The sequence below is a fragment of the Myotis yumanensis genome, unplaced genomic scaffold (genome assembly GCF_028538775.1).
Source record: "Myotis yumanensis isolate MYYU_CA2020_CCGP unplaced genomic scaffold, mMyoYum1.0.hap1 SCAF_1, whole genome shotgun sequence".
NCBI classification, from domain to species: domain Eukaryota; kingdom Metazoa; phylum Chordata; class Mammalia; order Chiroptera; family Vespertilionidae; genus Myotis; species Myotis yumanensis.
Window position 1 is genome coordinate 49521087 of NW_027223752.1, and position 11446 is coordinate 49532532.

Sequence of the window (11446 nt, forward strand, 5' to 3'; positions counted from 1 at the left end):
CAATCAAGTGTGGCCGTTCCTTATATAGATGCCAGAAAATAAAAAAATAAAAAATAAAAAGGAAGCTTTCTGGGTAAACTCTGACATATGAGCAAACATTTTCCACAGGTATCCTCTATAATGCCTACCTCTTACATTTTTAGGCATTTGTGGTCATTAGTTTAAGTAAACTTCCTGCTCTGAGAATAGCCAAAAATAGCAACAAAGAAGAAAAATTGCTCACTGCATCTAAAGACACACAGCCTCCACATCTTTATCCTAGTGTTCGGCTATTTTTATATTCCTTTGTAGTTAAATTTCATTGATTCTGACTCACAAGGTAAGGGACAGGCGTGGAGGAGAGTGGTGATGGGGGGGGGGGGGATGACCAAAATTAAAGACTGGATTACAGTTTTATGACTTTCATTTATACAAATGGATTAGCATCTGCGTTATAACTTTATTGCTTTGTATTTATATAAATGGATTGGCACCAGACTGGTGGGGTCTTAGGACATAAACCATTAAGAAAGATTTGTGGTTCGCTGATCAACTGGATTTGTGCCAGGGGAAGCTTCTCAACGGCTTGCTTGGAAGCTGCTTTAGGGTTAGAAAGGCTCCGACCGAACTGATCCAGCCTATTTTCCAGCTGAGCGCATCCGAGGCCCAGAGATAGTAGGTGCCTTGCCCAGGCCACACAGCTCATGAGAAAGAGAACTAAGTCTAGAACCTACCCAGGTCTGCCGACTCCTGCCTTCCAAATGACCCCCCAAGCCTTCTTTATAACTAGGATTTCTTTGACAGCATCTATGGAGAGGAAAGGCCTGCTAAACAAACTTTAACCTGGTCCAGAATTAGCCAGCCTTCTTAATTAACAGGCTGCTCCTGTGTTTTCCTTTTAAACTGAGTCTCTCTGTCCAAACGTCCTGCCACGGCGCGCACTGGGCAGGCTGCTATTTACTCAGAGGCCCCGGATAATCAACAGCAGATAGTGTGACTTGTACTATAGATTTGTTATTTCTAAAACTGTTAATTAAGTCCAAACAAAGGGTAATGTTACACACACACACACACACACACACACACACACACACCGAGTCTCTTACCCTCATCGGGAGTCAATAAACGGCAGCGCTGGGGGGATTTGGCTCTCTGACATCAAGAAAACAGTACTTACACATTAACTACAGTGAGCACACACCCCGTTATTTCCACTACACAGAACCCGAGTTGGCTGCCAGTGGACTAGAAGCTACAGGAGGGCAGGGACGTGGCTGCCGTCCTCAGTTTTGTCTCTGCTGCCTAGCACTGGGTTTGGGTGCCCTGGAGGAAATGAAGTGGACAGGCTCTCCTGGAATCTTTGTTCTAAAACTTGGACTAGAGTAAAATTAGAAACCAAACTTGTGCAGGGTGGGGTTAAAAATGGCAGCTTCCAGCTGTTTACAGGAACCATTGTGCTTGGAGATGGAAGGCTTCTGGCCGGGAATCTGTCCGTGGTCAACAGATGATTCCCGGCCCTCGGTGGGGAGGAGCTAGTCCCATCCAAGGGTGCACCAACCATGGCGTCTGCAGAAGGCGGGTCCCCCTCCCAGCCCCCTGCATGCCCAGCAGGCTGCCCTCATGAGCACTTCTCTCCTCAGACAACCAAAACGACCAGGTGTGGATTTGGAGAAGGGGGTAGGTTGATTTTTAAAAATAGGTCAACATTTCAAAGGAGATAAGGACAAATGTTAATCAGGACTATTCATGAGACTGGTTCATTGAGAAAGCAGCATTCCACCTTAGGGAACATAAGTACAGGAAGCTGGGGGGAGGAGGACAAAAAAGGTGGGAGGATAAGGTGGGTAATGGGAATAATGTCTGATTTAAATTTTTTAAAATGTTTAAATTAATATTAGAAAGGAATGGAGAGGCAGAGAGGGATAGAAACATCAATGATGAGAGAGAATCATGGGTCGGCTGCCTCCTGCAGGCCCCCTACTGGGGATCAAACCTGAAACCCAGGCATGTGCCCTGACCGGGAACTGAACCATGACCTCCTGGTTCACAGTTCAACGCTCAACCACTGAGCCACAATGGCTGGGCTGATTGCAATTTTCAAAGCAAGCACTGCTTGGTTCTATATATTTCTTAAAGGAGCGCATGCAGAGTAATGGCTATATTGTGTATCAAATGGCATAAAATCTCCTAAAAATTAACAAGTGAAAATTGATGGTCGCTCAGTCCATTAAATCATGTTAATTTTACTTCCATTGTAATAATATAGCAATTACAAGTTTATGTTATTAAAACCAATATTTATTTTTCAAAAAACTCATTTTAATTGGATTTTTGAATGTGATAAGCTTGAGCCAAATTCTATCAATTTCATCTACTTTTTGCTTTCCTCATCAGAACCAAGTGACTACTGTATTCATTGACTTTTTTCTATTAGTAGAATCATCATTTAAAATCTTACATCCTTGCAAAGACCTTTCAAAATATGTTAGTAAAAGTTCTTACCTCCATACAGAAACTCAGGCTTAAATAATTTGTTTTTAGCAAGAGTGAAGCAGAGAAATGAAAGGCCAGGTCTCACCAAAACTCTGAAATGCTAAGCACCCACAATCATCTCCAAGTTGTCCACTTTTTATTGACACTCTCTGTTATATTCTGAGCTAATATATCTAAAGTCGCTGTTCCCACCTCGGAAACCTGAATTTCAGGTTTGCAATACTAAGTCACTTTTTACTTCAAAGAGAGAACACTTAATGATGAAGTAAAAGACTGTTCAGGGGTCGCTAGCCCTTTGGTGCAAGCCACATGGTAACATATTCATAGCAGAGCTCCCTTTAGCAAAAGCAGAAGGTAAAGATGTCATTCGCTGCTTCATTCTTGCAGGCAACTATCACCATGTAAAGTGCTCATGATCGTAGCGCAGCCCAGAAACTTCCTTCAGAGAATAACTTCCATACTCCTTTTGGTGTTCACCGCACACTGACCCCTGCCTCCTCTCCCCACCTCCTCGCAGAATGAATGGCCTGCCCCCCATGTCTCCGCACCTTGTACACCCTGGGGTGCAGCTCTTGCCCTGTACCTTTGGGCAAGTCTGTCTCCCACTCTAGACAAGGAGCTTCTTGAGAACAGGTGCCCGACCTTGCTCATCATGGTAGATATTTAATAAATGATTAGATAATTTCGTAATGAATGAATGACACACACAAGAGGCTAAGCATAGCTAGCACTTACGTCTGTCAAACTCTCTGGTTTACAAAACACTTCACAAGCCTTATCTCATCCTGACTTTACAGGTGCAGACATGAAGGCTCTGAGACATCCAGTGGACTCTTAAGTCCCAACCAGGTATTAAAATGGCAAGATCCAGAGCCTGAGTTCTGGGCTTTCTTTCCAGAGAAAAGAGATGGCTGTCATTATTTTGTTTTCTAACAGAGTGACTTCTATAGTATTTAAAAGACTCAGTATAGGTTGTCCCCCCCCCCCCCAAAAAAAAAAAAAATCCACTCCACACCTATTTCTTCTTATGGCTGGGACTAAGAAAGAAATAGCAGCTAGGTACTCCAATAATGCCCTATTGGTGTTTCCCTTACTGAAGTGTAAGCTCCTCACAGGCAGGGGCCATCTCAAATTTATCTCTGCACCCTCCCCCATTGCCTGGAATACTGACTCAGACATGAGAGGGCCAATAGATAACCATGAATCAACGAACTCCAACTCTAACATTTAATTAGCAACTGTGAGCAAGGGGCTGTCTGCATGGGCCCAAACATTCACCTCCTGAATGCAACAGAAGTTCCAGGGCTCCAAATGTCAAGGGAGCAACAGGTTGATCCTGGGTTCAACCAGGGCTCTGAGCCAGCCCCATAGTCAGCTACTCATCGTCCTGTGGGCCCCTTCCCTTCCCAGCCTTGTGTGTCACTCTCCCAATCAAGGTTAACAAGCAGCCATGGCCATAGGTCTGTCCCCAGAAGTCGGAGAGGGGAGTTTTAACGACGAGGATCTTTCCCTAGGGTGACAGTAGCCTGGGAAAGTCCAGGTAGGTAACAGGAGGAGGCTGTGCTAAAAGAGAAGCACAAAGAAGCAGGAGTCGGTGTGTATCAGAAAGTTCCCCCATTGTTCCTCTGGACTTGGTGCTTTGATACAAGAAAGCCCAAATTCCCTTCCAAACAGACCCAGCCAATAAGCTTGGTCCAGCTCCCCAAACCCGTGCCAAGGCATGGATCCTATCGGGGGAGGCACAAGTTATTGGAATGCATCAGAACAGGCGTGCTAAGTGTGCCTGGCTCCTTCCTGATTGCTGACATAACATGCACACCCCTCCTCTATCCCTCAGCGGCAAATGGTATGGCTCCATTCTTACAAACTGGCCAGGTAGGTACCTGAAGCTTTCCTCGGGTGCTCAAGCAGGTGAGGAGCGAGATGCTGTTACCCTACTTGTCTACGTTCTGCCCGTCCTGCCAGACCTCAGCGTATCCTGATGGCTCACGTCGGTGTACCTCAATCAAGCTCTCACCACTTCCTTGGCGCTGGGCTCTCTTACATTCTTGATATCAATAAGCCTGCATCCCTCCAGCTCTTCTGATCACGGAGGCAGGTTAGAGCTGGTGTAACCAAGAAGCAGGCATGTGGTCTGGAAGGCCCTAACATACAGCTATAATTGCCAAATGTTACTGTTGCCGCTCATAGTTACATATTAGCCAAAACACGCTTGTCAAAACCTCCTGGGACTGAGGGCTTCTTAAACCCTAAGGTCCAGCTCTCACAGAGCACTTGGAAGTGCCCAGCGCCCCACCTCTCACACACAGGAGGGTAGCTTATAAAAGGCAGTGTGGAGAGAGCAGACAATTTGACAAGCAACACAACCATCTACGGGGCTCAGCAGACACATCGGTATCACTAGCGTGCGGCCAGCTAACCACCTCTCCGAGACGTGGCCTTTAGTTGTCTGCCCACGACCAAAACAGCAGCAGCTATTGCCAAGGGAGACAAGGTGACCCAGCGGCGTGGGCACAGAATCCAGGGATGGAAATCCATCTTGTCTGGATCCACCCAAGCAACTGGGTTTCCCTAACTGAGAAAAGATGGAGAAGAAAACCAAAACAACAACCACAAAAAAACTCTGCCTTATTAGTAGGTCCTTGCCAGGCAGGTAGAGGTCCCAGTCCTAAGAAAGTGGTGACAGACCAGGGAGCAACTTAACTTGAACTCTCAGAAACACCCAACGCTTCATATACCTCAGGCCGCAGAGAACTCTGGAAGAGGAAAGAGGGGGCCAGGGCTGTGTTCCCCCAGAGGGCAAACTTCTACTGAGTCAGGGGAGCGCAAGGCCTCTCCTCCAAGCTGTCACCGGCCCAAGACTGAACATTGGCAACCCTCCCAACAAAGATCCACCCTGCCCTGCCCTCCATGCCCCCCCCCCCTCCTTAGCAGTATTTGAGCATTCAACAAAAAAATGTATTGAGAACCTTCAAAGTAAACAGCAGCAGGAGGCAGAAAAAAAGAGCACAGTGGGTCAGAGTCCCACGGCTACTCCGACCTGCCTTTCCACCTCTCCCCCTCGGACGTTTTCACAACATTAACTCTGAGATAAATCTTAAGCCCAACTGCCTTATCTGGTTTCCACGAGTTACTTTCTCTTTTTAATTTCGTAAAACCATGTGAAAGTGCTCGGTGAACTGTACGACACTTTGCACAGCTGCTCGTTTTATAACTGATATCATTTTTGTTTTTTGTTTCAAGGCATAAAGCCCTTGTCCTCAATGCACCTGGGCAGCTAAGAAGGCCGGTTTCCAACAGTCCCCTCCCCTGGCGGGAGCAGTGGGACACGCATTGGTCCTCCCACCCGCCCCACCCCCACCGAAGGAAGAACGGAGAATTAAGAACCAGAGCTGGGACCAGAACCCAGGGCTCGCTGACCATCACAGCACACCACCTCCTCTGAAGTCAGTTCTGGCTCCAGATCACACACCCAGAGCGCCCTTCCCAGACAGCACACCGCCTTCCCTCCCCCTTTATTGACTGGATCCACCCAGTTAAAAAAAAAAAATTATTATTTTTTAAGTCAGTGCTCCCACCATATGTGGCATTTATTTCCAGAGGAGGCCTGCCCTGGGCTGCCGGGACAGATGTTGCTTTGTGCCTGTCTGACATGGCTGGCAGCTCTCCTGCAGCTGCTCCAAGCAGGTGGCCAAGGATGGAGTCCACTCCTAGCCCAAGAGCAAGGATGACCATCTCTGTGGGGCTCAAGCCCTGGGGTCCCTCTACTTATTCCTCTGCAGCCCGGGACCCCAAGAACGCCTGTGCGCGCACACATACACACGCACACACACTCCCTTGGTACACAGTCAGACTTTAGAGGGGCTGAGAGGGAGAGACAGGAGGCCAAGGTGCTCCCCCCTCCACCCCAATTTCCAGTGAGGCACAGCTCAGCTAAGACGAGTCCTGTCGATGGGAGAGAAGTCACTGACCCCTTCTACCAGCCATCTGTGAGCTCCCCCCTGACCGCCTAGCGCAACGTGCATTGTAAAGGCGGTCTGGACAGATGGCAGAGCGCTTCGGGGAGGAGGGCTCTGCAGGAATGCAAGGGCCACTGCGAGGCCCCCTCTGCGTGTGTGTTGTTATCTGTTGGCCCTGAGCACCCTCCGCTCTGCATCAGCCTGGAATCTCAGGCTGAAAAGCGAGTAAGAAACGATGGGAGGCGGGAGGGGAGAGGTGGCGATGGGGGAACACTACACTGGGCCACTTCTCTCATTTGGAAGTCGGAGCGCTGCACGGCACCCCAAGTGAGCGTGTGCGGAGGGGGGCGGGAGCTGGCATAACCGAGTCTAAAAATACTCGATAAAAATGCTAATCCCGAAGGCAGAAAGAGAACGGAGAAGGAATCTGTCAATCACCGGGCCCCAGCTGTACGGACTGCATTCCTGTTGAGGAGGAAAGACGTGGGGGGACCGCGCTGAAGAAAAGAAAGGGAGAAACACCACCGCCACCTCCACGGGCGCGGGCCGCGGGGGCGGGGGGCGGCGGCGGAGGAGGGGCTCCGGCCGCGGAGCTGAACAAAGCGGGCCTCAACTTGGGGCCCGCAGCTCCCCGGAGTGGGGGCGGCCCATTCGAGCAGCACCCCCTTTCCGGGAGGTGAAAAGTGAACGTGAGGTCTGAAAGTGAGAGTGCCTCGTGGAAGGCCCAGGCTTGAATCTTTGCAAATCCGGGGAGGTTTTGTTTGGGGTCCCCTTTCCGCCCGCGCTCCCACCTACACACACACACACACACACACACACACCACACACACCACACGCACACTATCCCTCCCGACCCAGCCCCACCCGGCCGCCCCACCGCGCCAGGGGGCTGGGCCGGCGCGCCCCCGGTCGCTCGGGCCCCCACCTGGGGATGGTGATGCACTTGGTGTTGACGTTCTGCGTGGTGATGGCCTTCTCCAGCTCGTCCAGCTGCCCCGTCTTCTTGAGCTTCTTGACCAAACTCTTGACCGCCTTCTCGCACCACTTCTCCTCCTGCCCGTTCTGCTCGCCCTTCTTCCAGCCCAGCAGGCGCTTCACGATCGGGGGGGTGAAGGGCAGGATGGACGACATGGCTGGGGAGGGCGCGCGGGCACCGAGGGGCGCCCCCGGCGGGGCTGAGCGCGGCGGGACGCCGGGGGCGCAGCGGGGAGCTGGCCGGGGCCGCCCAAACTTCTTCGCCTCAACTCTCGGCGAACTTGCCCGTGCTCCGGGCCGGGCCGCGGCGCTGCAGCCTGCGGGGCTCCCACGGTGGAGCGAAGGGCGGCCCGGGAGGCGGGCGGGCGACAGCGGCGCCGGGTCGGCAGGCCCCGAGCGCGGGGCGGAGGCGGCCGCGAGCCTCGGAGTGGCAGAAGAAAGTTTGGGTTTCCGCACGGGCTGGCTGTTTGGGTGCCGCCTCCAGGAAGGAAAGTCCAACCCCCAGCCAAACTTTGCTCGCCTCGGTCGCTTTGAGGCGCAGATTCCCCCGCCTTGGCAGCCTCGCCTCCCCGCTGCCCTACTCTTTCACCGCTCGCTCGCTCGCTCCCCGGGCCGGTCTGGGCCGTGCGCCGCGCTCCCGCTCCCGCTCCCGCCCGTTCCCAGTCTGTGTTTCATGCAAATCCGTGTGCAGCGCCCTTTCCAAGCGCTGTCGCCGCCCCCTTGCCGCCGGGGCTCCCCGCCTCCTCCCCCGCGCCCCGCCACCTCCTCCCGCGGGCGCCCTGCCCGCCCCAAGCCTCCCGGAGGGCGCTCCGCCTCCCCCGCCCGGCGCGGAGCACGCCCACGTGGGCGACCCGGACAGCGGCGGCCCGGGCTGGAGCGCGCAGGACCCCGCGCGGCCCCGACCGGAGTCCCGCGAGCGCCGGGAGGAAGTCGTGGGAAAGGAGAGGCGAGAGGCTCAGTCGGAGTTGCGGGCCGGACAGGGTTAGGTTTGCAGAGGCTGGCGGTGCGCCCCTGGGAGGACCCGGGTCCGAGAGGGAGCGCACCGAAGGCTGAGGCCCAGGAAGTGGGGACGCGCACTTGGACGCGTGCGCGCGCTGATCCCGGTCCGGGGCCTCGGCGGGCACCGGCGGCCCGGAGCTGTTTTTCTTCTCTCTCCTCGCTGAGATCACACCGGTTGAAAGCCCCGAGACTGTAGGCGAAGGCGGGGGCTGGGAGCGGGGAGAGGTGGGCTCTCAAAAGTGGGCATTTGGGAACCTCCGTGACTCCCTGGGTAGTAAGTAGCTGGGACAGGGGTCCTTTGGGCCTTGTGAACGAGTGCCCGGTAGAAAACCGGCTTCAAAGACATCTGTTGAGTCCTTGAAGGAATGAATGGGGGCGCTTTAGAATTTATCTTGGGGAGGAAATTGCATTACAGGGTGTTTGGAATCTGGCGATACAGAAAGATCCGCAATTCGACGCCCAATAAATAGGAGAGCTTTGTTTCCAAAACTGTGACCTCGCGAACTGTAGGGCAAAGGGAAGCACTAGGCAGGGTAACTTATGTATTGAAACGTTAGCCTTGGGAAGCCAGGAAACATTGGGGTTTGGGGGACTCTGGGGCTTTTCTCTCCACCAGCAGAATTCAGGGTCATCTACCCACAAAGCCTTCAACTGCTTTCAGGAGTTAGTTACCCCCGCCCCCAGGGCCTGTCTCCTGCTGCCCCGCCCCTACCAGGCCTGTTGCCTGGTGTCTAAGGCCTTTGTTTGTTTTTAACAGCGGGAAACCCCCATTGTGAGAAAGAAGTTATCTGCAAACCTTCAGGCAAGGGAGTTACAAAGCCCTGTGAGGTTGGGCTGAATCCACAAAGTCAGCCCAGAAACTGCAGGGGTCCCTGCCTTGTCAGAGTGAATGGCCTCCCGCAGGCCAGTCCTCCGCTGCTGCAGCAGAGCCCTGGCTCTCCCCCCTCCCCTCCTTCTAAGTCCCTGCCTGCATGGACCTTAAAGGCGAAGCCCTGAACCCCAACCGGGGCTTACAGACCTGGTTCCCATTCCTGGCTGGTCCTCTGGCTACACCCTACCAATGTAGCCTTAGGTTTCACTCCCTTCTTCCCAGCCCTCAACACAAAAGCAAAGGAAGGAAAACAGTCAACAGATGGATGGCTTTCTTCACTCCAGGCAGCCCAAGTGCTGCCCCCTGATGTGATCTTCACAATGGCCCTGGAGGTAGATGTCCCTGTGCCTCCCAGTAACAGAGATTAGGATACGCACTCAGGGTCCCAAGCAGCAGAGCTGGGATCAGAACCCAGCGCTTTGTGAGGCCTCAGTCCCCATTCTTGCCACTGCACCCAGCTGATAGTTGTGGAAGGTAAAGATGACATCATTGATAGATCTCTTTGCAAAACAAAAGTTCTTTACACAGGCGTGCTATTGTGACACTCCAAGAAATGTTTGCTCACCTGTGAAATGGTTGTGGGAATCTAACGTGAAAAGGTTTGCAAACAGTCAAATGTGAAGCAAGAGAACCATGCCTTGGGGCCCAGGGGAAGGCCGTGAAGAGTGGTTCGGATGAGGGAGCACAGTTCAGTTAGACACACACTGGTTTCTGGGACCACTGACATGAAAAATGAAGGTCCCTAAACTCCAGGAGCTCACAGCCGAGAGAAGTTCAAAGGGGTGGGAGGTGTGTGCCTGGGAGAAAGGGGCCCTTGCAGTCATCATCTCCCAGTACCACATTAATTTTCACCTGAACCGAATCAGGCAGGTCCAGCTGCTGAGAGGTGGTCTGAGTGAACGGACCTCAAGCTCCAGCAATGACTGAAGTGACTTTCAATCCTGGCTCTCTCCCTCCCTTCACCCTACCAAGCGTCTGTTCTCCCAGCTGTAAGAACGGGGTGAAAGGTTCTTATTGTACAGAGTGGTGGGTCTAGAAAGAGCATTAAAATTGTTCTCCAGTGCAAGCCCCTCATTTCACAGGCGGAAGCTATGTCTGGTCAAGGGATGCGATTTGCACTGTGGAGGGAAGGAGCCTAAGAGAGATCTGGGGATTAAATGTCGTGGAAGGGCCTGGCATATACCCAACCCTCTGCAGTCATGCCATCGGAAGGGCCTCTCCTTTTGCCCTCTCCTTTTCCTGAGAGGAGGAAGTAACTAGTCAGCAGCCGGTTATGTGACTAGCCATGCTTTCCTGAACTTCCTTCCAATGCTGGCATCCGTGTGAAAGGGACAGCTGTGCCTGCAGAAGAACAGTGCTGGGCCCACGTGTGAGTCCAACGAGTGCATTTCTGGGCTAGTTCTTTCTCCTCCGGCCTCAGTTTCTCCACGGGAAGGCTTGAGGAAATAAGCCCAGTCTCACAAAGCAGTGAGGGGGGCGAGGAGTGGATCCCTCCGGGTGCCGGGAGGACCCTGCATGCTCCCTTGGCGTGGCGATGAGCGGGTGGGCGGCTCCAGAGGGGTAGTAACTCTGTTCTGGTGCTTGGTCTCCTGGGGCCCAGCCAGGCCAGCTTTTGCAGGGGTTGTCCTTGGAAGGAAAACGTTAGCCCTGTTAATTTTTCATCCTGGTAAGTGCAAAGTTCAAGAGAGGTGGGCTGGGACCAGAGGCAGCGACTCCGTTTCCCTGGGGGTAGCCCTACCAGGAAGGAACCGTGCAAGTGGCCTTGCCAAAGGGTTTGTGTGTGTTTGGAGTGACTCCCAGGTGGAACACTGGAAGAAAGGAAACACCTGATTTCAATTCCAGTTATTTTTCCTTTAGCTAAAGGTGTTTCATCAACAGGTGGTAAATCTAGAAAGGGCATTAAAATTCTTCTGTCTGCATATGACACAGACATAAAGTGACATCTGGTGAAGGGAGGTGACTTGCAGTATGGAGATGTGATTTACCCTCTGGAAGTAAGGAGCCTAAGAGAGATCTGGGGATTAAACAACAAAATAACAGGAAATAGTCCTGGTGTGCTCAGTGGTTATAGCGTCGGCCTGCACACAATAGGGTCTCCAGTTTGCTTCCCAGTCAAGGACATGTGCCTGAGTTGCAGGTTTGGTCCCTGGCCCTGGATGGGGTTGTGTGC

The 11446-nt window shown here is 52.7% G+C and overlaps 1 protein-coding gene across 1 annotated transcript in view; it reads right to left on the bottom strand.

The window, feature by feature from the left end:
• CORO2B (coronin 2B) overlaps window positions 1-7562 on the bottom strand; it is a 41330-nt gene extending 33768 nt beyond the window's left edge. The window contains 1 exon segment of the mRNA XM_070402808.1: window positions 7296-7562. Within this exon segment, the coding sequence (XP_070258909.1) occupies window positions 7296-7562 (267 nt within the window).
• Window positions 7563-11446: the final 3884 nt, after the last annotated feature.